This window comes from Acomys minous, assembly GCF_964271855.1.
Source record: "Acomys minous genome assembly, chromosome: 1".
Classification (NCBI taxonomy): domain Eukaryota; kingdom Metazoa; phylum Chordata; class Mammalia; order Rodentia; family Muridae; genus Acomys; species Acomys minous.
The window spans coordinates 14825973-14853914 of record NC_140483.1 but is presented as its reverse complement, the minus strand read 5'-3'; the positions used below and the strand labels follow the sequence as shown (position 1 = coordinate 14853914).

At 39.0% G+C, this 27942-nt stretch overlaps 1 protein-coding gene across 14 annotated transcripts in view; it reads left to right on the top strand.

Moving 5' to 3' along the window:
- The window catches only part of CDC42BPA (CDC42 binding protein kinase alpha), a 207647-nt gene that overhangs the window by 164122 nt on the left and 15583 nt on the right, over positions 1–27942 (top strand). For all 14 annotated transcript variants that reach the window (XM_084791680.1, XM_084791667.1, XM_084791676.1 and 11 more), the window contains 12 exons: positions 9198–9281; positions 11622–11727; positions 12768–12904; positions 13553–13692; positions 15040–15121; positions 17118–17334; positions 18014–18076; positions 19806–20399; positions 22139–22236; positions 24238–24322; positions 25238–25361; positions 26302–26419. In XM_084791680.1, coding sequence (XP_084647806.1) covers positions 9198–9281; positions 11622–11727; positions 12768–12904; positions 13553–13692; positions 15040–15121; positions 17118–17334; positions 18014–18076; positions 19806–20399; positions 22139–22236; positions 24238–24322; positions 25238–25361; positions 26302–26419 — 1848 coding nt within the window. The remainder of the gene's footprint in view (positions 1–9197; positions 9282–11621; positions 11728–12767; positions 12905–13552; positions 13693–15039; positions 15122–17117; positions 17335–18013; positions 18077–19805; positions 20400–22138; positions 22237–24237; positions 24323–25237; positions 25362–26301; positions 26420–27942) is intronic.

Genomic DNA, 27942 nt, shown 5'->3' with positions numbered 1-27942 from the left:
GTCTCCTTTCCTAGCTTCCTTCAGTCCTTTCTGGTTTAGTAGCTGACTTTTTTCTTTTAATTTGTAAAGTGGTATGTTTGTAAAAGACATAATCAGAGAATTGTAAATTAGCCAGTAATTAAATGGGAACATGTCGGTGGCATAGTAAAAGTAGTCTTTGGGACAAGGTTATAGCATTGTTATTTCAGTAAGACACAACTAGTTACCATTCCTAACCGTGGCTTTGAGGCTAACCTTGACATTTGATTTTATATATATATATCCATATTTTCAAATAATTAAATGATTTTGTAAACTCAAAGTTGTTTCCCTTGAAATATCACAGAAATAAGTAAATGTCTTAGTATTGTCAATTTCTGTGCTATGAAGCCTCATTTTCATCTTGAAGACTTAAAGTTCTATTAACTAGTATTAAATTTAATTTAAGCATACTATATGAAAAACTTATAAATGGTATTATTAATGCATGGGTGCAAATGACTGGGGAGAGTTCCAGTTGACTCTTTTAATACTGAAAGACACAGACTGTCCCTTTTCAAATTGTTCTTTAGAATTTGGAGCAGACACTGTAAAGAACCAACAGTCGACGTTCAAATCAGTATACTGAAAATAACTTCAAGAGAAATTTTCCATAAAGGCTAATAAGTTATGTTATTTACAACTAGTAAGATTATAGTTGAAGCTATAACCTTAAGTAATTTATTATGACTTGTTACAGGATAATACAATATTATATTTACTGTCTTCCAGATGAAATAGCATTTCTATAATACTGAAGATTGGTCATAAGCTCAGTTAACAGAATTGACAAGTTCACTAAAAGCTTAAAGTTTTAAGTGTTCTGGATATAAAGCATTCAAGTCTTTATTTCAAGACTGCGTCTAGCTAAAAACAAATTTGATGAAAATGGATTTTTATTTCAAATTATAGTTCCTGATTCAAGCAATATATTAGATGCAAGCTGAGTTTTTACTAAGTTGTCATTCATCATCTATATCAAGTATCAGTCTGTTTTACTTTAAAGCAAGGTGCATGTGAGGGTGCTGCGGCTTGCATGGCTCTCTGGCCTTCCTGTGATGTGTGAGGCAACAGTGAGGTGTATTCGCCATGAATTGTCTTAGTTGTTGCTTACTGGAGAAGCATGCTGTGTAATTTGAGGAACTCTTGGTGAAATCATCTAAAAACCATACAGTTGCCTTGTCCTGGAAAGAAAAATATTTTGTTATACAACTTTAAAAAGTATATTGTGAGGATAATTTGCTAGAAAAATCTTAATACATTAATACATTCAGGGACCATTATGAACTTTTTGCAGGGCGCTGTCATGCATTGTGAAAAAAAAAAAAACCTCAAAATATTCAGCTTTTTGTTACACACACACACACACACACACACACACACACACACACACTTTTAAACTAGTAGAACATAATAACATTGACAGTATATTAAATGTCTCTTAATCCTTACTCATTAGAATCACTCATTAAAATATGTTTCCTTAGGAAAAATGAGTTAACAAAAATAGGAAAAAGTATTTTTATAAAAATATCCATTCTCAATGGATTATAATTTTAAAATATTGATTGTAGTTTTTATACTGTTACATTAAGATTTGTTTCTAAGGTCTTTCTTTGAACAATACCAGAGTATGTCATCCATTAATATTATGTATTGTTTTTTACTATTTACCCTTTTATTGTTGTTTTATAATCATCAAAATAACTTGACATAACTCTGCATTTTATGTAGATCATATTTGTTGGCTTTTGCTACATTAGTAATTCAATTAACTACTTAGACTTAATACTGTAATATTTTCAAGAGTGTCCATGGGCTAAATATAGTAATAATGATTACATTTCTCTTTAAGTTTTTAGAGTACTTTGTGTAAAAATGTTATCTATATGTGTATGTATGAATTGTTGTCAATTAATCTTAAATTTCTAGCATATTTCATGAATATTCTGAATTTTTAATTGAGTTAAGTGCATTTTAATGGACTTAATTACAAATTCATGGTAATGACTAGGATTTAATTACAGTTATAGTTAAAATCATTAACGTTTTGAAAACCTGTGGTGATAATCAAAACTATGATGAAGAAAATATATAATATGTTTTTTCATTTGTCTTCTTAAACTGTGTTTGAGATAATATTAATACCTGCAGCAGCCCAGAAATGATATGACAATTTGCCTTAGCTCTCTGATGTTAATAGAATCTTTTAAAAAGACTTGAAACTTTTCTTTTTAAGTTTGATGTTCAAAATCTTTTTGCCATGAGTGTTTGCATTTTTATTATGCTTTGTTCCTTGCATTTATGAGAACTACAGTAGAAAAGTAAAGTGGTAATTTTTAAACTTCATAGTTAAGAATTTTTTCAGAAATGAGGATGCATTGTAAATGATATAGTTGGACTTCTTAATATTCCTACTTAATGCCACTTCAAAACATTACTCCAATGTAGTTAACTTAGTTTCTTTTTAAAAAGAAAACTAATTTTATTTTTAAATGAAGTTGAGTTTAGTTTGAGAGCATACAACTCTAAGAAGCAATACAGTGATTCTTTGTTGTTCTGTTTTATTATAATTAGTACTGCTTTCTTTCTAAAATATAACTGTATTTTTCTATTTAGCCTGAATTAACTTTATGTATATAAGAAAGCCATTGTATTTCCTCATTTTTATTCTCTTTTATTGTCACTAATTAGTGAAGACTAGTTAAGAAGAAAAGACAAATTAATACATGGCAGAAATTCTTCAAGAAAAAGAGATTTATATTAAAGGGTTCAAGAGTTATTTGAGCTAGCAATGACAAATTAAACTGATAATGGATCTTGTCTTTTCTCTAGTGTCTCACTACCATGTCACTTTGCCTCAGTACCTGACTCTGGTTTGGTTGGTGACACAGGGACCTTGTTTAATAGGCTGCCAGTTCTGTGATGGAAACACCTATTCGCCCACATACCGGGAAAATGGTACAGGTGTATGTTTTGGTTCTGGTACTGGGCTGTATAGAATTGGGCTTCCCGTCTGTCAGCCCACGTTGTCGTGGCTCGGGGAGTAGGCCTGATGTAAATTTTGGGTTCATAATAGTGGAACACAGTAAGCTCTCTGCCCTTGGCTTTAGAGATATTTAAATCACAAGATATAGAGGTAAAAGTCACTTGAACCCAGGATTTTCTGTCTTGGGGTCAAGCACTAGGACTCCAGGCTTTCATGATAGATAAAAAAAAAATTAATTATTCGTTAAATAGCACGTCTTTCAATGTGTAACAAATCTACTTAGACATTCCATAGAAAACTTGTGTGATTGAATCAATTTTAGGTTCTTATTGTAAAATATTTCAGGACTGCTTATTCACCTTGAAGTTTATATAATTAAATAAACACTAGAAAGAGGAGAATGTAGGAAGTGAGAAGCACTCCTACTTTATGCAGCTAATAATCTGATTACCTTCTCCTTAGCTGTCCCCAAATAAAGCTGTGAACAGGGTTTGTCTCGGGCCTCACTTGATTCTTTCACTCCCCTCTTCCTTTTCACAATTCACTGTCAACAAAATTGACCTTGGCTTCTCTGACCCTTATGGATTTGGATGTTCCTGCTGTGGAGGCGCCTTGGTAGACCACAGAGGACTAGCTGGCCAGTGGAAAGGCGGATTCCTGCCTAACTCACAGCTTCGCACAGCCTGCCAATTCACGGAATCATCTGTGCCACACACAGAGCTGGGAGTTAGTGTTCCTCAGAAGTTCCAGTTTTTAAAATCTAAAAATGAAAGGCTTAAGTTGATTAGTAACTATGTTGGTCATTCTCACCAAACCCTTACCTCATGGCCTGAATGGTGGCTTATGTCCACCACCTAAGAGGCCTTGGTGGGTACCCATAAGAAGCCTGCTCTTGGTATTGGCCAATACTGGTACGTAATTCCTGCAAAGTTGCCAGATTTTAACAAGTCTCTATATTGACCAAAAGTTGACTGCTTTATATGTGCAACATTTCACAACTCCAGAACAGTATTTGTTCTGGTTTTATTTGTTTTGTGATTTTAATTAAAAAAAAAAAAAATAAACTCCCTCCCAAATCAAAATCAACACTTGAGCAGAGCAAGAAAGGACAGAATTTAGTTGGCTCACAATTCCCATTCATTATTGCGGGGAAGTCACAAAGTTGATCACACCACATTGATAATTAAGAGCAGAGAGAAACAATGCACTGGTGGTGTCTGCTTGCTCCTGTCTATCTTATTCTTGTCTTACGTAGTTCAGGACACCATGCCTAGGGAATGATGCTGCCCACAGTGGGCTGAGTCCTCACACATCCGTTAACAGTCAAAAGGGCCTCTCACTGATGTGCCCACAGCCAACCTGATCTAGATAATTCCTCGTTGAGGCTTTCATCCCTGGTGACGTAAAATTATAGCAAGTTAGCTTTTGAAACTTATCTACCACAATATTCTAACCTAACTGTACATGAAAAAAATAGACCCAAATTGAGAAAATCATATGTATACTTAGACATAGAAACCAGGTACCTGGAGCCCTAATTGGCATTTTAAAAAGGGAGCTAGAAAGTTAATGTCTGGGAAACTTTATGATCTATTTCTCATCACTAACCTAGAGTTTTAAGAGGTTTTATTTGGTTGTTTAGCTTCACGCACGCGGCTCCTTACTGCTTTAATCAGTGCTCAAATCTACTTTGTTAATTCATATTCTCATGTCTCTACTTAAATCTTTCATCAGTGACAGCTCAGAGGGACCCGTTGTCCACCATCGTGCACCCTACCCAGGTGTAGCCGTAGTGATAAGAGTAGTTTAGTTTTTTTGTTAGAGCATTGTTATTTTTTTATATACTACATTCAAAACAAATTATCTTGTTTAAACTCAGTCCTAGTAACCTAGTGAACAAACTGTCTATGAGTGTGTGTCATCCTAACTTTTAACCAAAAACACTTTCAGTTTCTGAGTATTTAGCTTTAAAGGGTGCATCTGAATGTAATATTTTACTGCTATAAAATAAGAAGATTGACAATAGTGACAAACACCATGCTCATGTTAAATCCCTTTTACTTTCAATTAATACCTGGAAAAGAACTAAATTTCATTGTCTATGACAGAATTATGTCTAACCTACAACACATGCCTTCATGAAGTACTCATTTACTTCACATATATGATGTTGGTATGTGTGAAATACAAAAGTTTTACATGGTGTGTAGATAGTATACAATGTGAGCCCAGGCTCATGAGAAGAGACGGATGGCAAGCTTGGGGCTGGAGCCTTGGTTACTGATTGAACACCTGCCTGTGCCCATTGCCCGTAGAGGGCCTCTCCTAATGTTTGTCAGTAGTCACTCCTAAGCCCCATGTAGCTGTAGATTATACCAGTTCTCCATATTGAACAAAATGTTTTTTATTAAAACTAGTGCTTTTGCATAATACCATCCCTAATTTAACATTCAAACTGAGTTATGTTTTTAATTCTCCTCAAGAATTGTTGTTATGACCATGCCTTCAAAGTTACATGTTGTTCAAAAGTGATTTCTTGGGGTTTTTTTTTTCCTTCCCTGACTTATTTTCGTAGACTGATCCCATTGACAACACTTACCTGCAGAACCTGAGCATCAAGTTTTACAAGCAGTCAAGGCCCACCTCTCCTTCCACACCCAGTGAAGCTGAGGTGCCTCCCTGGGGCAGCCTTGTTCCACAACTGTGGACTTGGGTTCCGGAAAGGGAATTGAATTTTTTAAGTGAAATCTGTCTAATTAAGTACATTGTGTAATAAGTTATGTTTCATTAGCAGTCAGTACATTTTGATAATACAGAAAGATAGAAAGTTACAGCTCACGTTCACCTGAAATAGACAAAATATAGGTAGGTAGATAGCTGACGGTAGTCTTTAGTTACTGTGAGGAGAGATGCTTATGTAAACATTACCTCCAAAATTTATGGAAACATTGGCATTGTTATATACTAACTATAGGCACATGGCATTGACAGCACCATTCTTGACCCATGTGTTTTAATTCTTCTAATCAGTTTAATAAGCCAGGATACAACTAATCGATGCATCAGAGACACAGCTTCCAAATGAAATGGTTACAGCCATTCCAATAGAGCTGCTGGGCAGCTGGGTGATGTGTTCTAACTGCTCAGCTAACCAGCAGGTGCTCAGGCAGCTAATCTTGCCTGCCGTGTTAATAGTCACGTCAGTCAAGTTCTTGAAGCAGCTCACTGGTCAGTTCTCTCCCCCACAGACTATCTGCCATTCTAGTTGGAAGAACGTGCATTTAGTTCATTAATTGTATCTGCTAGATGAGCTTTAAGCCAAAGGGGTTGCGTAATGGCCTTATCAGTCCCCACCAGGAAGAGTGACATGGGGACATCATCTCTGTGGATTGCCCTGGATCTAGAACACATTTCTTTCCATTGTTTTGTTTTGAGAAACCAACTGTGGTTTAGAGCTTTGCAAAACAAGGATAACACTAGCTTCCGCCCCTTACTGCTAACTCAGTGCTGGTGGATGATCATCTTAGCATTTTGGCATTTGCAGATGGACAGTGTGAGTGCAAACTAGTTGTATCTTTAAACTTTAACTAGATCTTCCCAGATTGTTTTCCATAGTACCTGGCTCAATTTCCCACCCCGCCCTGCCCCACCCCCAGCAGTGTGTGAGAGCTCCCCATTTCCCACACTTCTGCCAACCCTTGGTTCAGTCAGATACCCACGTTTTGCCAATGAATAGGTATGAAGGAGCATTTTTGTATTAACTTGGGTTTCTTCCTTTTCTAATCGTATTTAACATCTTTTTATATGTCCATTGGCTATTAATGATTTGCCTGTTGATGTCCTTTGTCCATTTGTTTTATTAATTTTCCCATTTTGCTTTGAAATTTTTTTTAAGCCTTGCTATGAGTTCTTTGCTGTGTATATTGGTTGCAATCATTTTCTTCCAGTCTGAAGGTAGTTTTTAAATTTTGTGTTATCCTCTTGTTTTCAAAACTTTTGGACAGCTTTGTCAGTTTTCTCTGATGACTTCTGCTTTCTGTGTTTTTAAAGTCGTTTTTCTTTATGAAACTATTGTTTTTCTTCCAAGTTTTCTTCTGAGGTTTTTAATTTCGGCTTTTATGCGCTTAAGACTTTCATCAAACTGAAATGTATCACTATGTGGAGTGTGAAATAGGACTCTCATCTTTTCTCCCCATATAAACACTTGGGCTCGGCAGTGTCTGCACTTTGCTTGCATAGGTCTCAGTCACAAAGTCTTAATCACTGTAACCCTAAAACCGTTTTGGTACTTGATTTAAGGTGCCTGCCACTCACAGCTCCTGTGCTCCTTTTCTTCTTGGCCCTTTAGTTACAGTGTTGGTGTATTAGAATTACGCTGAATTTATAGATGTACATGAGGAAAGTCCACCTGGTAGGCACGGTCGTTGCTTCTCCCATCCTTCAGGAGCTCTCCACCGCCCGCACCGAGCTCCGTGCTGCTGCTGAGTTGGTCTAGTGCCTCAGCATTGTGCTCCTGGGTGAGGAGAGCCCGTGAGGTGCAGTTTTATTGGGCAGTTATTTATCCAGCACCTTTGCTTGAGTCTTTAATTTTAGTAACTTCTCTAGACCTTCTATAGAATTCTGATGACAATTGTGTTTTATTATCTTTTGCATAAGATTTCTCATTGTTCTTTTATCTTTTATATTTATATTCTGAAATGTTAAATTGTAGCATGAGCTCAACACACTCTCAACTTGTTCAAAAGTAAACAAAATTTAAATTGAATATAAACTCACAATTCACAGAAAACTGAGACACTCGGTCAATTTCCATATCAGGGTTATAATTTAGAAGCAGAGAACTACCCAACTTTCTCTTAATATTTTAATATCTATGACTTTATACAAGGCTTAACTTGTTTTCCTTGTGCTCACTTTGCATCCTAAAAAGAAGTTACTGTATTGTTTTTTAACTTTGGTAATTAGGCCTCCTCCATCACAGTAACATCCAATAAAAAACACTGGTTCTTTTTATTCAAAGAAACATCTTATACAATACTTCATAAAGTAGACTTCATTTTACTTACAGTAAAGATATGGTTCATAACTAAACTTGAATTAAATTCATAATCCCAATATTAAGTAATTTTAACTCCTTTATTTAAAATTAATTTCTGTGTAAAAATCCCATTAATCTCCATGTGTTCAAATCTATGTAATTATATCCCTATACATAATGTATATTCTAAGTATGAAAATCAAATAGTTAAAAATAATCTTCTAGGCCTGGTGAGATGTTCAGCAAGTACTACATTTTCTGGGCAATCCTGAACTTTGTCACTGGAACCCACATAAGTAAAAGGAAAGAGGTGACCTCACAAAGTCACCCTCTGACCTCCACACATATGCGTTCATCCAGCTCACACATATACATCATCTGTACACACACACACACACAAACTCATACACAATAAAAGGTTGTTTAAGAAATCAATTCTCAGGCTGGAGAGATGGCTCAGTGGTTAAGAGCACTGACTATTCTTCCAGAGGACCCAGGTTCAATTTCTAGTACCCACATGGCAGCTCACAACTGTCTATAACTCCAAGATCTGACACCTTCACACAGACATACATAGATTAAATACCAATACACATAAAAAAAATTTTTTTAAATCAGTTTTCTGCCAGATGTGGAGGTGCACACCTTTAGTCCAAGTACTCAGGGAGACAGAGGCAGGTGGATTGCTATGAGTTCAAGGCCAGCCTGATCTACAAAGCAAGTCCAGGACAGCCAAGGCTACACAGAGAAACCCTGTTTCAAAAAACAAAAAAAGAAGGAAATCAATCAATAAATCTTCTAAATATTACCATAAGTCTTGCTGAAAGATCAATGTGACAAATTCAAATGAATGTGAAAGTATCTTCATTTTGTATGTTACATGCTGTGAATTTTGTTTTTGTCTGTAGATTTTATTATTCTTTAATTTATTTTTAAATTTACAAATTGAAATTATTGTAATTGAGAAAACACTTCATTTGTAAATATCATGAGCTCCGACTTACAGTGGGAGCTTGACCCTCAGAGAGGTGAGGCAGTGTGTCCTTAGCGTTGTTGACATGTTGTCTGGTTTTATTTACTCTGGTCTCTTTCTAGTTATTTTCTAAATAGATTGTTTCACGACATTCATTTCCTCTTTTGCCCGGGATTCAGATTGCAGACTCTGCTCCACTTCCAGTTCACACGCCAACCTTAAGGAAAAAGGGATGCCCAGCTTCAACTGGCTTTCCACCTAAGGTACTTGGTCTAAGCATCCTGTGTTCCAAAACATGGGAATAAATTTCTTCTACTTTGAATATTTGGTGTGAGTTTTGTTGCTGATTTCCTCAAGCAGCTTGACAAGAAAATTAATTCTATAATGAATATAAACACCATTCTGAGTGTTGGGAGGAGTATACAGTATTTAATTCTTAAATTCTGTGTTTCAAAGCCTATTAGAGGAACCCTCTGAGAACCCCTCTTTTTGTCACCTGATAAAAGAATTAAGTTGAGGTCCCTTGTCAGAGAATATGAGTCCAAGGTTAAATAAACATTGAGAAAGAGAGCTGCTCAGTGAAGAGTCAAAGTAGCTTTCTCCCTCCAGCTATTCTCCTGTGACTGGGCATGTTCATGACAAGTCATGAACATCCTCCTGTGACTGGGCATGTTCATGACAAGTCATGAACATCCTCCTGTGACTGGGGCATGTTCATGACAAGTCATGAAGACTGAGCTCCCTGTCTAAGCCCAATGATCCTCCTGCTCCCCAGAGCACAAACTGAATAAATCACAAATGAAATGGGTCAGTGGCTCTGAAAATTAATTTTAAAAAGTATGAAAGCACATCTACTGAAAAAAAAAAAAAGAATAACTACATAGCATTATGCAATGAGGCCAGACAGACTATTAATTTAAAATAAGCATAATAAACATCCTTACAGATACAGGTAATGTCAGACAGCATAAAGCAGTGATAAGAACTAATCTAGCAGTGCTTGACATAAGGATATAGCTGCTTAAGTCCACAAAGGGCTTTAATAATAGAGTGAGAAGAATAGATACAGTAGAAGAACACATCAGTTAGAAAATGAGGTGACAAATCTGAAAGTTAAGCTGTGTCACAGGAATGGTGTCACTGATGGCATACTATGACAGTCAATAGGAAAGAGGCGGAACTGAAGAAACAGAGAGGGTCTAGAATGGCAGCTCTGAGGTTAAGAGCGCATGCTGTTCTCCAGGGCCTGAGTTCTGTTCTCCGGCCATCCAGACTGGCAGAAAAGAGCCAGCATTTGTGAAATGAAGGTTTCTGACAAACCAAGCACAGTCAGAGTAATAGTTGCCTCTATCAGGCAGCTCACAACTGTCTAGCTCCATCTCCAGGGGTCTGATGCCCTCTTCTGACCTCCAGGCCGCCTTTGTATCTTGGCATATACAGTGATACATAAACATAATCAAAACAAATCTTTTTGTTTAAAAAACAAAAACAAGCCGGGCGTGGTGGCGCACGCCTTTAATCCCAGCACTCGGGAGGCAGAGGCACGTGGATCGCTGTGAGTTCAAGGCCAGCCTAGTCTACAAAGTGAGTCCAGGACAGTCAAGGCTACGCAGAGAGACCTTGTCTCGAAAAAACAAAAAAAAAAAAACAAAAACAAAAATTTCTTCAAATTAGAGATGAAAAGCTTCAGTAAAAGATGCAAGAAAATACTTAAAACATGTTCAAAATGCTTAAGGTTTCTGAAGAAATGTGTATGTGTATATATATATACATATATATATATATATATGTATATATATATATATGTATGTGATCAGCACATGAATCATAACCAATTGAAGATAGGAAAGCTCAGAACTGAGATGTCCGCTGTGGCTCCTGTAGAGGGCTCACTGTGATCCTGGTCACCTGTGCTGCTCCCAGAGCCCACGTAACGGGTCAGATGCCGTGCTGTGGCTCTCAGCACTCTAGGGCAGGTGGGAAGCATGGACTGGAGCTGCTGCAGCAAGCTCAGCGGTTGCGTGGCCTGGACTACACAGGACAGCCACAGAGATGGCACACAAGTGCTGGGGCACCTGCACACACCCTTGCCCCCTCCCCAAGTAGTAATTGGATTTTTAAAGAGATGAGGGAAAGGAACACTTGAAATGATAGATGAAAGAGTATAAGAGAAAACTGAAACTAAAATATTTCAGAAATACAAACTAAACTCTTAAGAAATTCAGGATCAGACAGTGACAGAGACAAAGATGAGTTTCACGTTTCAGTCAGTAACTGAGGAGAGGTAAACAGGACTCGTGTAGAAGACGGCTATAAGACTGGCAGAAAAGGGCCCGCGTTTGTAAATTAAGGACCTCTGGCAAGTCAGACACAGTCAGAAACACTAAAGACCCTGTGTTTGTAAAGTCAGGACCTCTGACAAGTCAGACAGTCAGACACACCAAAAGCTTATACTCAATAAAAACTCCTGAAACAACAGTAAACTTGAAGCTGAAAGTGTGATTATGTGCAGTGTGCGTGAGGTGCATTAGTAGTGCCTGCAACTCCATGTGCTCATGCGATAAGAGGCGGAAGGGCTAACTCTCCTGTCATTTATTTTGCAGCGCAAGACTCATCAGTTTTTTGTGAAGTCTTTCACTGCCCCTACAAAGTGCCATCAGTGTACCTCCTTGATGGTTGGTTTGATAAGACAGGGCTGTTCCTGCGAAGGTGAGAACAGCAGCTTCATTTCCTAACAGTACTGCTGCCAGCTGGGTACCCAGGGCCTAAGCAGACGGGTGGGTTTGAATTCCATCACGGGTGCTGCCCATCCCTCTGACTCTGAGTAAGTGTGTAACAGAGATGACAGAAAGTACCCAGTCAAGGTAACACTTACCCTACCTGTAGTGAAAGCATGTAGAATGCAGCTCCAAGAGCTCCCCTTTGTTTATACCTTTATAGTCACTGAAACCCTTGTTTTCAAATGATTGGTAAACACTGCTAGGGACTAGGGAGATGGCTCAATGAATAAAATGCTTAGAGGAACAGGACAGAGTTTGGGACTCCAGCCATGCCGGCTGGCCCACCTGTGGTCCCAGCCCTCAAGAGGTACAAACAGGAGAGCCTTGAGGATGCTGGCATGCCAGACCAGCTGAAGTGTTGAGCCTCAGAAAATCAAGTGCGGAGTGGTGGATGGAGGAAGATGCCTGACACCAACCTTGCACTTCCACATCTCTACACACATGTGAACATGTATTCACTCATACACATGCAAAATTACATGTATACACATTCATGCACAACACACACAGATGAATTAAACATGGCTTGCAGAGACTTTGAGTAGCTAAGTGTCCACTAGTAACTCTTGCAAGAGAATTTCAGGGTCAGTAACAAGTTGCAGTGGATAAAGAGCTAGAAAACACCTCCAGAGAACACTTCTGTGGGAGCTGTAAATTTTTAAAATCAGCCACATTACATACAAGCCTCGGGTTGGTTAGTTGTTTTTATCCATTTGCTTCTCATGTTAATCACTAATATTAAAAAGAATAATAATATAAATAATAAAAATATTCACTACTTCTCAGTGAACTTCTGACTGGCAGGCAGCTACATGTTTCCCTAGTGATAAAATGGTTGTTTAAAATAAAGCAGAAAGTCAGCATTCATCTAGCATAGCACTGTGGGTGCAGTTAGTACCCAGTGAGTGATGGTGGTGGTGGTGTTAAAATGAAATTTTATCCAAATTGTCTTTGTTTTTCTTCCAAAAGTGTGTGGATTCTCATGTCATATAACTTGTGTGAACAAAGCTCCAACTGCTTGTCCAGTTCCTCCTGAGCAGACGAAAGGTCCTCTTGGCATAGACCCCCAGAAGGGAGTAGGGACCGCGTATGAGGGTCATGTCAGGGTGAGTACCTCTGTTAGTCACTCAGTAAGCACAGTGCTTGACAAAAAGTGTAGCCAAGCAAACTCGTATACATAGTATTTTATCTAGAGTCATGATTACTTTGGAAGTGAATTCTAAATTTCACTACTATATCTTGAGATTTACAAAGTTGAAATCAACATAAAGGAATCTTTGGCCCCTGGTCTTGCCTGAGAGGTAGATTGCAGCTGAGGTGTAAGTCAGGACCATCAAGGCAGCAGCTTCCTGTCCTGGGTGACACTGGAATGTCAGTTCCATCTTATCACCACCTCTGCCTTTTATGCTGTTTCACTAAAAAGCTGTGAATAAATTCTGTTTTCTGAGTTGTCAGTTTGGAAAGTACCTATCATTAAAGCCTATAAAGACCATCTGGGTCTGAAGAGCGGTCCCACTTGCCCCTTACTGTTGGCGTCACGTCCCACTTGCCACCTTCTCAACTAGAAAACAGGCCTAGAGCAGGTGTGTGCAGCCTTCAGGTGTCACCCTGCAGTTCACATGGAACCAGAGAGCAGGTGTATGCAGCCTTCAGGTGTCACCCTGCAGTTCACATGGAACCAGAGGCGCTCACCATCATTTTCATTTGAGTTTGTTTGTTTGTCTGTCTGTCTGTCTGACTGAAACTAAACTAAGATCCCTAAGCCAGCCGGAGTGAAGAAAGGGTGGCAGAGAGCACTGGCTGTGGTGTGTGACTTCAAACTATTTCTTTACGATATCGCGGAGGGAAAAGCATCCCAGCCCAGCTCCGTCATTAGTCAAGTGATTGACATGAGGTAAGCCAAGAAATGAAGGTATATGTGTCATTGCGGCATAGGAATCAAAGTTTGTGGTCTTTCTCTTCTAGGACTATGCTTTGGTTAAATAATCTTAAGTTTGAGTCAGTTTTCAGATTCAGCCCTACGGCTACTGTGACATACTAGAAAGTTGGAAGTTAGGGGTAGTTCTGGGGCAAGTTGGTTTATGTATTGAGTATATGGAGCTGTAAGCCAAAGTTTGGGTCTAAACAACCAGTTTAAAGGTTACATAGTAAACTCAGCACCAGTGGGGCATGCCTGTAATCCCAGCACTTGGGGTGGCAGAGGCAGGTGGATCTCTGAATTCAAGACCAGCCTGCTCTACAAAGAGAGTCCAGCTAAGATAACACAGAGAAATCCTGTCTTAAAAACCAAATAGAAGGAGGGAGGGAGGAATGGGAGGAGACAAGCAAGAGGATAAAAATTTAGATGTAATGTGAATAAATTAATAAAAAAGGAAAAAGTAAATAAAGGTTACATAGTGAAGAAGTCCTGCCCTCAAACAGCCGGGACTCTGTTTCTCCAGCCCCATTGTCCATTCTTCATGTGCCCTGAAGCACCTTCTCCCTTTTCTCGGAGGCACTGGCCTGCTAGGTTTTATTTTCTCCTCCAGCTCCAGCTATTACTCCTGATTGATGGACCTCACACATCTCTCCTAATCAGATACAGCCACTGCTCAAAACGCACATTTCCAGCCATGCCCGTTGGTATCTGAAGCATGGTGACGCACGAAGGGGTTGGTACAGGGAGTGTCAGCAAAGGAGATTTGGCAGACCTGCTGGAATGAATGAAAATTGGGGGGCTAGGCAAAGGACGTCACCTTAGCCCATACAGTTAAGGAGAGCATAGACAACAGCAAAATGTGTGTTAAACAAATAGACGACAGTGTCAGTATTTTTAAAACAAAGGGAATGGCAGTACTGATTGACAGCATTACAGGACAGAAGGATAAATCACTGTTTAGGCGCAGAAGACACTGTGTCAAGTGAACTAGTTTGAGTACACATGAGATTTATTACATCAGACTAGAGAGTCCACTGGGGACTTGAGACTAACAAAAGCCCTTCTGCCTGTGTGCTTCCTGGTCTTGTGTGTCTGCATGAGTCAGCAGTTATGTCCAGTAATATGCCATTGCTAGGTTACTCCTGATGTCCTGTCAGTCGTTATGTGGGAAAATCTTGTGTTTTGTTTTCTTTTACATTCAGCTTGGGTGTTTATGCACTTAAACTTTCAGGATTGCTTCATATGTGTTTTTTGGGTATACATGAAAAAACCATACACACATAGCAACATGTAATAACCTTAAATGTTTAACTTTTATTTCAGAGATGAAGAATTCTCTGTGAGTTCAGTCTTGGCTTCTGATGTTATCCACGCAAGTCGAAAAGATATTCCCTGTATATTTAGAGTAAGTCTGTGAACGACTTGAGTACTTAATTAATTTGGGGTTTTTGTTTTTTGTTTTTTTTTATGTCTCTGTGTGCACATACATTAAAGGCCAGAGGTTGGCATCAGCTGTCTTCCTTGACTGCTCTCCACTTTACTTGCTGAGACAGGGTCTCACTGACCCTACAGCTTGCCTCTGTAGCTAGTCTAGCTAGTCAGCTTGCCCTGCAGTTCCTGGCTCTGGAACGCCAGGACAACAGACAAACCTATCTGGCTTTTACCTGGGTTCTGGGGTCTACACTGTGACCCTCAGGTTTGTGTAACATGTGCCTTATCTATTGAGCCGTCTCTCCAGCACCTGATTTCTTGTTTTTCTTTCTTTTCTTCTTTTGCTTTTTGTTTTGTTTCTCTATGTAGCCTTAGCTGTCCTGGACTCGTTTTGTAGACCAGGCTGACCTTGAACTCACAGCAATCGACTTGCCTCTACCTCCCAAGTGCTGGGATTAAAGGTGTGCGACACCGAGCCTGGCTTGATGACTTGTTTTTTAATGAGTACGTTTTGCTTCTTTGTGTAAAACAGAAGGTTACTAGAACAAGACCCAGACCCGGTGCTCATTTATGTACCCACACCATCCAGTATTTACATGAATACAAAACTGAGTTAAGACCTGTAGAATGCAGTAATGTGTTTCTAAAGTATTCTTCTTCGTGTTCTGTAATGTTCTTGAGTCCCAGTTAATCTTCAAATAAATATTACCACATGAGGCTTCTCAACTTAAAAAATAAAAAAGTTTGTTTCTGTAAAACTCTCATTTTAAAAATTGCGTTTTAGTTGTCTATTCCTTTATAACAAATATTCCAAAACTTAAGTGATGCTCATTGGTGCTGACTAATGTTCTTCCCGTGGCTGCATCCAGCTTATTTGGGACAGGAACATCCAAAATAACCTTTTTCTTACATCTGTGGCTTTGGTGCTGGGTCAGTGTCAAATCTCTTCTTATTTTCTCTCTCCTACCCCTCATAATGGCATACAAATAATTGCTGATAGCCATGTTGGTAAATTAAACAGTAAGTTTGTAAAAGTATTCTGTTGTTACATCTGTCCTACTTCCTATTGGCCTGTGAATCAGATGGACATCTAAGGAAGATCACAGATTAAACCTAGTTTCTCACTTTCCAGGCCAACTGTTTATTCTCCCCTAGCTACCAAGGGAGTCTATAAAGGCTCTCTTACTTGTATCTAATTTACAATAGAATTGTGTTGTCATTGATGTTTAAAGCATATGTGAGTATATAAAGGGTCTCTATATACGTATATATGTAATATATGTACATAATTTAAATGTGCTCTGATCAACTCGTAAACTCATTTGCATGCTGTTTCAAGTGATCTGATCTTCTGTAATGATAATATGAAGGATTGTTAGGAAGTACTAGAGACTGCCAGAACAGTCTGATGTAGTGCTTCAGAGCACAGAAACACGCTCAAGTTGCGTGCCCTTGAGAGACTACTTCTTTCCTTTACCCTGGGTTTCCATATATAAAGTTAGGATATGATCATAGTTCCTGTCTCAGGAAGCTGTTAAGAGGATTAAATGAATTAATACTTGTAAAATACTTTTCTCTCTAGTACTTGATAATTTTTAACTGTCAGTTGTTAAATTAGTATGCGTAATGTATTTTCATGGTATTATATGGCATTTTGTAATACTTGTAATGTGCTTTTCTCTCTAGTACTCAATAATTTTTAACTGTCAATTGTTAAATTAGTATGCGTAATGTATTTTCAGGCATTTTGTAACAGAGAGCATGAAATAATAGTAGCATTTTGACTTGTATCACCTCTCATTTGAATTGTAGCATTACAGTGAGACACTCTTATTTGGTGTAGCTAAAGTTTGCTAAAGGGATAATTTAATACATTTTCATTTTATGAATGAGTGCTACAAATGAGCATAATCCTGAAGCTACCATAGAGATGTCTGTTTTCTAATATTGTGGCTTTTAAATTGTTTTAGGTCACAGCTTCCCAGCTCTCAGCACCTAGTAACAAGTGTTCCACCCTGATGCTAGCAGACAGCGAGAACGAGAGGAGTAAGTGGGTCGGAGTGCTGAGTGAGCTGCACAAGATTTTGAAGAAAAACAAATTCAGAGACCGCTCAGTGTATGTTCCCAAAGAGGCTTATGACAGCACTCTACCCCTCATTAAAACAACACAGGCCGCTGCGATCATAGGTATGAATTATAGCCTCATCATCTTGTCATAACTGTTCATCAGGCTACACTGTGAGCTGACACCAGCTTGCACATAGGAGTCCCCAGGGTCTGGCACAATGTAGGATGCTTGTGGGATGTATGAGGCCCGTGTCTGGCCTGTAGTTTTAGCACTCACTTCGTGAGTAGAAGTGTGTTAGCTTCCTGAAAAGCAGTAGTGCTGAGCATCAGTCAGCTAATCTTTTTCTGCTTTGGGGAATTGAAACGAGTTGATTCCTATAGTGCATGTGTGTGCGTCGCATGTGTTACTGAGGAGCTTTGAAATCCTGGAACACACCGTGTGTGGCCAGCACACAGCAGCTTCCGTGTGGAAGTTTACCTTTTGCTCTACATTCTGCTTCTGCTACCGTTAGTAAACACCACAGCGTGATGTCTGTGACGCTCACCAATGAGGTTTGTAATTTTCTCATTATTGAACAAGCATTTACTTCTTTTGATAGGTACTGAAGCAGATGTTTAATTGTTCTGTTTTAAAGGTCATGATATGTTTACCACTGTAATCTGAGAGGAAATATAAATCATATATTTTGATTTTGTTATTCATCTTCACTATTGTACAAAATTTTCTCATTGTCTGGTTTGTTCTGTTATCTTTACATGATTATCTGATAAAAATGTTTTATGTTTGTATCTTACATAGATCATGAAAGGATAGCTTTGGGAAACGAAGAAGGATTATTTGTTGTGCATGTCACCAAAGATGGTAAGAGAAAAACCCAGTTATTCTGGAGTAATCTTAAATGATAGATTAGAAAACTCTTGAACCTAAAGCCTAGGAGGAGAGTTCTGTTACTAAAAGTTTCTAGAACGATTTGTTTTTCTTTCTCTTTTTTGAGACAGGATTTCACTGTGTAATTCTGGTTGTCCTAGAACTCACTCTGGCTGGACTCACAGATCTGCCTGCTTCTCCCGGCCCCACCCCCACCCCAAGTGCTGGGATCAAAGATTTGTACCACCACACCAGCTTTAAATCAAAAGATTTTTTCAATTCTATTACCCCTTTTAAGTTCTAAAGCCTCAATTGTGTGTTATCCCCCTCCTGTCATTTTATTGAACAGTTCCACTGTGTCTAAAGAGGGCACATAAAAGAAAACTACAAATTCCTTTTCATGCTTAATAGTGCTTAGAGAGACATGCCTAGAATGCCCTGTGGTTCGCTACAACAGGCTCCCAGCTCCCAGGGCGCAGTTAATGTGCTGAGTGACATAAAGCAAACCAGTTGAATTTGCTATTCATAAACATAGCATTTTAAGTTGTGTCTTTATATCAGGTTAGATCTTGAGAAAGCAGTTCATTTAAACTTGATGAGTTTGTTACTCATAGCTTTGAGAGGGCTTAGGAAGATCTGTGAGTTGGTAAAGTAGTTCCCATGTGAGCATTTGATTCCCAAAACCAACATAAAAAGGTGGGCGTGGTTATGTGTGCTTGTGATCCCAGCACTGGGAAGGCAAAGACAGATGGACTCCTGTTAGTCACTGGCCAGCCATTCTAGCCTAATTATTAAACCCCAGGGCCCAGTGAGAGACCCTGACTTAGTAAACAAAGGTGGAGGGTGAGCAAGATGACTCAGCAGAAAAAGGTGGAGTATGACCCCTGGAGCCCAATAAAGGGAGAGGAAGAAAACTGACCCCACAAAGTTGTCCTGTGACCACCACACCCGTGCTATGGCATGCACCCTCACACACACACAATTTAAAATTTAATTAAAACAACAACAGTTCAAAGCAGACCTTAGGCTGATTTCTGGTGGCTACATGACTACACATAGGCACACAAAAGAAACACCTGAGGAGGTGGGGCCAGAAAGAGATGACTGCCTATTCTTACAGAGGACCCACACGTTCAGTTCCCAGCACCAACATGGTGACTCACACCATCTATAACTTACGTTCCAGGAGATCTAATGCCTCCTTCCGGCTTCCATGGAGGCAGGCACACAAGTGATTTACAGATACACATGTAGGCAAAACACCTACATACATACATACAATAAAACTTTAAAAAGAAATACCCAAAAAGAACCATGAGCTATACAGTTACTTTAATTTTAAAAATAGGAAGTCCATGGTGAATTTCCTAAAATTTAGTGCCAAAACCCAGACTAAGCATGCTTTAACAGAGGGCTTCCCTGCCTTGACCGACAAAGATCTCAGTGCTGAACTTAAAACCAGCTGTCAGCTGCCCGTGGGCTAAGTGACCTGATAATGAGTTTAGTTGTCTTCATTTCCTCTCTGTGACTGTGTGTGTGTGTGTGTGTGTGCGTGCGTGTGTGTGTGTGTGTGCATGCATGTGTGTGTGCGTGCGTGCATGCGTGCGTGTGTGTATGTGTGTGTGTGTGTCTTTAATATGGGTTAGGCTATATGCTTTGGGGTTTAATTTAGATACTGTTAATACAACTGCTTTGCATTTAATGTTGTTGTTTCTTCCTGCAGAGATTATTAGAGTTGGTGATAATAAGAAAATTCATCAGATTGAACTCATTCCAAGTGACCAGCTTGTTGCTGTGATCTCAGGCCGAAATCGCCACGTGCGACTTTTCCCGATGTCTGCTTTGGATGGGCGAGACACGGATTTTTATAAACTGGCAGAAACTAAGGGGTGTCAAACCATAGCTGCTGGGAAAGTGCGCCATGGAGCTCTGTCCTGCCTGTGTGTGGCTATGAAAAGACAGGTGCTCTGCTATGAACTGCTCCAAAGCAAGACCCGGCACAGGAAGTTTAAGGAAATTCAAGTCCCATGTAATGTGCAGTGGATGGCCATCTTCAATGAGCAGCTCTGTGTGGGATTCCAGTCGGGATTTCTCAGATACCCCTTGAACGGAGAAGGAAGTCCATGCAATATGCTCCATTCAAATGACCACACACTGTCATTCATTACACACCAACCAATGGATGCTATCTGTGCAGTTGAGATCTCCAACAAAGAGTATCTGCTGTGTTTTAACAGCATTGGCATATACACAGACTGCCAGGGTCGAAGATCAAGACAACAGGAGTTGATGTGGCCAGCAAATCCTTCCTCTTGTTGTAAGATTCTCTTTGTCTGCCTTTTTCCCTTTTTGCTTTTCCATTTACTTTAAATATAATCATTTTTACTAACATCTTATTTTTTAATCATTCTTAAGTCTTCCCCCAAGTACTAATTGTGTTGCTTATGTAAAATAACCATACATTATAAAACCTAGACAGGGTCAACATCAAATGCTTGTAAGTAAAAGTAATCTTTGTATGAAAAACTTACTGAGATACATTTTTATCTCCATGTTGTTGTGTTTTAAAATAATTCCAAATGGTTCTCTTCATTGTCTGCCCTGCCTCCCATACAATGTCCTTAAGTAGAAGAGGTCCATAAGACTTATGCTGAAGAAGTTACTAAGTAGATTGTTTAGCCAGTTCTCAGAAGCTATAGTGTAGCCTTTGTTAGAATTGTTACTCCATTTTATATTTTATAGATATAGATAGATAGATAGATAGATAGATAGATAGATAGATGATAGATAGATTTAAATGTACTTATTTCACTCTTTCTATAAATATTAAAATATTGATATATAATTTAATACTTTATCGCTAAATAATAATAATCACCATTGAATGCATATTATTTTACTATATAACTCTTAAGTCATAAGTGAAATGGATGCAATGCAGTTTGCTCATCCAGAGTAGGGAAGACTCCTGGCAGAACACACACTTACTGCAGTGCATTCAGCAGAGAGAGTGTCTGATCCAGATTGCTTTGTTAGCAACAGAAGCCTCTGAGCCTGTTTAAATGCTGAGAGGAAAGAACCATTAGAGAATCGGCAGGAAAAAAATGGACTGTTGGGAAAATACAGAAAATAGAATAAGATGTCCCAAAAGGACCCAGAGGGTAGAGTTCAGAGATCTAGTAAAACCATTCCTCGAGCAGGAGGCGGAGTGCCTCCCCCTGCAGCAGGGATGATAGAGGGATGGTGGGTTAGGGCCATCTAAGTCAAGTCAAGGGAGAGACCGTGTACCAGAACACTGAGTGCGCACAGCAGAAAAACGAGGAAATCTGTTGTAAAAGAACAACCAAAAGCACTCTAACCCTACCTACCACCCAGATTTAACTATTCAAAGTGTTTTTTTCCTTCTGAAATGAACATTTTCATCAGTGACATGACAGATAAGTGAATGCTGCTCTGCATCTGAGTCAGATAATCCTGGGTGTTGTAATGTGAAGCAAAGCTCAGACTCACTCGTTCCTAGGTGTGTGAGCAGTTCAGCTGGTAACCATAGTTTGAGTGACTCACTTCTCTTTGCTTGTGTCACCATTCCTTCCACAAGTGTGTATTGAGCATCTGTTCTTGCCATGCAGCTGCAGGTGGCACATGTCTGTAGCAGAACTGTGCTATGACACATGTCTTGCACATCTTCCTTTTCCATTCTTGATTAGAACACTTAGGTAAAATTTTCTGCACTTTGTATGTTTATTTCACTGTCGACAGCTTATCTGCTTTAAAAGCGCACACTTTAAAATGCAATGAAATTTCTTATTGGACAAGGTATATTAGTTAATTGACTCCTTCTGTATTGAGCTTTATAATTTGAGCTAGGACATATCAGTTCTTTCTTTGTGATTTATGTTCTGTTCACTTCACAAATGTTCTAGCCTCATTCTTATATAATACCTGTGGGGTTGTGAAAACACTCCACTCTACGTTTGGTTGGGAAAGACCTTTCAAAGTGTTCAGGGCTTAATAGTTCACAGTAAGTAACAGGCTGTGCCTTTCTTCATCCCCCAGGTTACAATGCACCGTATCTCTCCGTTTATAGTGAAAATGCAGTTGATATCTTCGATGTAAACTCCATGGAATGGATACAGACTCTTCCTCTCAAAAAGGTAATGGAACATTAAAATGTGGGCCAGATGGTTGAGTACAGTGTGGCATCTACTGCTTTGGGTAAGTGGCTCTGAGGGAGGATACCCTTCATATGCCAATAGGCAGTGACTAATCCCTTGATTTTATGAGCTAGAAATGTGAAGTCAAAACTGTTTAAGTTCTTAAGTCTCAGTGACTTAAAAACAGTGATTTCCCATATGTCTAATAAAACATAATATTTTTCATTAGTGTTTCTATTTTCATAACAAAGAAAATATAAGAATGAAATTATTATTTTGTAGAAAAGGAAAGTAATCATTTTATATAGATGTGTTTGCTCTATATAATGCATATGCCGTTAGTCGAGGGCCAGGTTAGAGAAACCAGTGAAACAGGTCAGCCAAGATAACTTAAAAATTTAAAATAATGTCCCAATTTTAAGCCATCTTGTAGTGTAAACCCTCATTTTAAAAAAATTGCTACATTATATAATGATCCACAAATTTCTAAATTTGGCCTGGCCATAGTTTTCTACCTGGTTTTTGTCATGTAACCTTTGCAGTATGCGAATGTGTGTCCTGTAAAAAGAACAGCACTGTGAGCTTTGTTCCTTCCTAAGAATGCAACATGCCAGCATCCCTGCATGCACAGGCACCGTCTGTGTCCCACACTCGTCCTTGTCCCAGATGTGTGCTCATCATCCTGCTGCTTGCCTTAGAGGGGTGGAAAACTCAAGTATCTCTAAGTAACGTAGTACTCAGTTTCGCAACTTACTTTGTTGGAATTATCACCTTTTTGTTGCTGTCTTTGCTCATTTATTATGTTTTTAAGAATCATACATGTTGCTGTGTGTACTACATCCAGTTCGTTGATGTTTAACTACTATAAAACTGTCTTTCAAGTGAATACTCCAGTGTTCACCATTGCTACTTCTAATGCTTTGCTGTTGTCACCATTTCTGCATGTGTCTTGATATGGGTGCCTGTCACCCTTCAGACTTCCTCTTGCAGACAGTGCCTAGCCATGTTTACTCGTTTTGTTGTTGCATTTGCCATTTGTTCTTCCTCATTTACTGGACTTCGTTATGTGGATTCTCGGTTACTAACACATGGGATAAGCCCTTCACGTGTTGCTTGTGGTGTGTCTTCCTGAACAGACTCATTAACGCTAATGAAATAAGATGTTATCCCTGCTGTGCAGGTTGTCTTTTTCTCCCTTCTTAAGAAATGTTGATACAACCTTTACTTTCTTCCAAATCTTCTCTTCCTGATTCCTACAGTTGCTGTACACAGTACTTTGTGCACAATAACTTTTCCTTGCTACACATGTGTCTATGATCCACTGAGAGCTGAAGTGTGAGGTGCAGTGTGCAGCAAGGATCTGGCCATATGGCTGATATGACTGGCTGCTCCATCACTATTAACAGTCCTTTCTCTGTCGGCAATTTCCTCTCCACACATGTGGCATTCAGTGTTTAGTGATAAGAATTTATAAAGCAGATGTGTTCTTGACTACTTTAACTTTTTTGTCATTGGTGGCCTTTAAAGGGTCAGTTTTAAGGTTTATATATTACTACTTGATTGTATTTGTCCAGGATACACTTCCTTTAAAATATTGTGATTAAAGCTGGGCAGTGGTGGTGCATGCCTTTAATCCTCGTACTCGAGAGGCAGAGGCAGGTGGATCTCTATGAGTTAAAGGCTAGCCTGGTCTACATAGCAAGTTCCAGGGCCGCCAGGGCTACACAGAGAAACCCTTTAAATATATGTTTATATATTTAATATATAATATATAATATAATATATATAATATATGCATATGTATATATATTATAAGTTATTTGATCAAATTAGGTGGTAATTTCCTAGTAAAAATTATAACTTGAGACTTTATAAAGAACTATATTTTGACACAGTAAGTGAAAGGTCTTAATAGTGTATTCTTAATAAATTGAGTAAAACTTTTATAATTTGATTTTAAAAATTTTACTAAAATACTAATTTTATTTTTTATTATTTTAGGCCCGACCTTTAAACACTGAAGGATCATTAAATCTTTTAGGGTTGGAGACCATTAGATTAATATACTTCAAAAATAAGATGGCAGGTAAGAAAATATATTAATAGAATCGATTCAGTGGAAATATTACAAAAGTCCAAGGCATTTGACTGTGAAGAGACTCAGGCATATCTCACTCTGGAGTGTGTGACATCCACTGTCAAACTCTGACAAGACCATAAAGACAAGCCATAAACAGTGACCCTGTTTAAGCCTCTATGACTTTTAAGACTAAGCAAAGCAAAGTGTTTGACTCTGACACACATTATTTTCCTGAGGAGTGCCTGAGTACACAGAGAAGAGATGGCTGGCCGTGTCTTCTGTGCCTGTAACACCACAGAATCTAGTCAATAGGTCCTAAGTTACGGACACTTGTCCAGAGTCCCATTGCCAGCCATTCCACAGCACCTCTGACTGAGGACAGTGAGACGAGGCAAAGAAGCTCACAGGAATCCAAGAAACTGGCAATTGGAGAAGATAATCTATGGAAAGTGGAATTGCGGGGTCGTTTTTAAGAGTGAAATAAGTGGGGCTGGAGAAGTGAGTTAGCAAGTTAGAGGGCACACTGCTCTGTCAGGGCACTCGAGCCACTGAAACCGCTCTCCACAGGAGAAGGAAGACAGTGTGGAGATACTGAGGGTGAAGGGGCTGGTCAGAGCCATGACACCAAGACAGCTGTAGTTTTCTTCTAGCAAAGTAGAGACAAGCCATAAAGAAATGATCCTGTGTATCATCTTGTATTTATAATTAAAAGTGAGGCTGTGTTTTATAAGTTATGCCTAATTTCAGTATATATCTTTTTGCATATTCCACTGAAAATTATCGCTTGTTTTTTGATTCTTAATACGTAACTCTTAACTATCACAATTGTACATATAATACAATTGATTGCAATGTCACAGAGATTAATGGGTAGAAAGAACTTTAACAATTTAAACAATATCATTATTTTCTTTCTCACAGAAGGGGATGAACTTGTAGTTCCTGAAACATCAGATAATAGTCGAAAACAAATGGTTAGAAATATCAACAACAAGCGGCGTTACTCCTTCAGAGTCCCAGAGGAAGAGAGAATGCAGCAGAGGAGGTGTGTGCCCAGCATCTGTCTGTGCTGCCAGCATCCATCCGTACTGTCAGCACCCGCCCATGCTGCCATCGCCCAGAGGACAGGATAGAAACATTTTAGGAGGAAGATTCAGTATCTGAAAATTTGTCACTCAGCTGTGGTCACAAATTGTAGGGTTGGGTGGCTTATTGGCAGGGTACTTGCAAAGCAAGAGTAAGGATCTCCAGTATGGGTGGTACCCTTCGTGCCATTTTAATTAATACTTTCAAAGTCATGATAATACAGGGGTAAAGTACTGTATTTTTATTCATTTCTGTGTGTACATAGAATTATAACTTCTGGCACATGTAACTATAATATAAGCCATCTGTGTATGTAGTACATTTGTGTATGCTTAAGTATAGAAGCAAGGCATGGTGGCTCATGCCTATAATCTTAGCACTCAAGAGGCTGAGGCAGGAGGATTGCCTTGAGCTTGAAGCCAGCATGCCCTGAGCTAAAAGGGTAAGACCCTTTCTTTAAAAAAATTAAAATTAAAATTAAAAATAAAAGGAAACTCAGGTTAACTCTTTTCCATAAGCAAGCAGGTATAGTCATATTAAAAAACATTTCTAAAATGTTATTTATTATAAAAAAGATACACATATAATCATTGAAATTATCTCAAAGTAGAGCAGAGTTCTCTGATGTGAGGGGTATAGCTCAGTGGTACAGAACTTGCTACGTGTGTGTGTCCCTGGCTCTGATCCCCAGCACTGAACAAATTAAACAAATAAATAAAACCCTAAATCTCAAGATCTTCTTATTTAAAAATTTAAAAAAGCAGTCTAAGGAATTGAACTATTAATATATTGTTATTCTAATTATATCTTTATTCTTATAAAACAAAGTATGCTTAATTTTTTTAAGTTACATTGATTAAATGTGGGAAAACTGTCTAAACAGGTGTTCTACCTTACAGGGAGATGCTACGAGATCCAGAAATGAGAAATAAATTAATTTCTAACCCAACTAATTTTAACCACATAGCACACATGGGTCCTGGAGATGGAATACAGATCCTAAAAGACCTGCCCATGGTAAGAGGCGTGGAGAGTGGTGTGAATATGGCCGGAGTGAGGAGTCAGTGTCAGATGCCTGGGGGGATATATGTGTATAGGCTTACACACACGCACGGCTTCACAAAGTGTGTTACATAGTGAGAACATGTTCTTTCAACATGTCACAGACTGTCTCAGCTGCATGTTGGCATATCTGATAGAAGAAACTTACAACTCAGAAATCTGTCAAACCCCAAAACAAAGAGTTCATAACCCTAGAAAGGTTTCCCATTCTGCTAATACAAGCTTGCTATTGTTAGTGGAAGAAATGGCCATATTTACAAGGTTCTGTAGCAAATCCCAGATGCAGTTCCCACAATGTTAAGGTTTCACTCAGTTCGTATAGATACCTGGGTACTTTTCTCCCCAGAAGTCCACACGGGCTTCATCACTCATAGTCACACCTCTCAGCTACCTGTGAAACTAAATCTTGTTCCTTTGCTCAAATCCAAGCATGTTGCCTGGTCAATCATGTGTAAAAGGAAGTACAACATAGGAAGACTGTTGTATTTTAACAACATGGAGATTGCATCCACAGACCCATTATGCTGAGGTTAAAATTACTAGTGGAATTAGCAAGCTATTCCGTCTCTTGTTTGCTCCTAAAATGTCAGTGTCATACACTCCTAGCAAACTACTAAAATAGAGGATGACCCTTTGATCAGTAGGGATAGCTGCTCAATTGGGCAAAGGATCTTAAGGATAGTTCCTGTCCTAGGGCAGTTTTGGAGAGGACTGTGAATACTGACCCTAAGCTGTCCCTAAGGACATCTGCCTTAAACTCATTAGCAGCATCAGTGGTAGAGGAATGAGAAAGAAGTGATAAAATGTGATGAGTAATACAAATCTAGTGTAAAAGTTAGGATATAAAGAGAGCCTTTCATTTATTTCCTGGGAAGAAAAAACCAAGTCTACATTCATTTCAATCAAAATACTTGGTTGTAAACACCACAACCACATGGCCATGCTTTCTTATCTTTAAGGTGACAGTGGTGATGGCAGCCACAGCAGTATTCTTTACTGAATTCAAATCCTCCACAGGAGTTGCCCTGTGGGATTTGTCAGCTGTGGATTTATTAGTAGTGCTGGGTAAATATAAAGTGTACATGAACCAGGTCACAGTGATCACAGTGAAACCAAGTGAGAAGCTCAAAGTCAGGCATGTAAGACTCACTGCTGTGCTCATTGCTCTGTGTGTAAGGGACTCTGCTTTTCAGCTTCTGCCTGGAGTGCGAGCCCTGGCCTGTCCATTTCCCACTGCTCACATTGGTCCACAGTCCCTGACTGTGCACTTCTTCTGAGCAGTGCACACAGCAGATCCAGAGGTCCAAGGCTCTGCAGTTACTATTCTTGCTGTTTCATTTCCCTGTGTTGAAGTTCCAGTGCCAGGCACAAGATGCTTTAGTAGAGAGAATTGTTTTTGAAGTATGCCTGTGCCCAGAGGCTGTACGTGAAGGATCAAGTGTAGTGCACTGTTTTAACTGAGCTTCGTACTTTTGAGA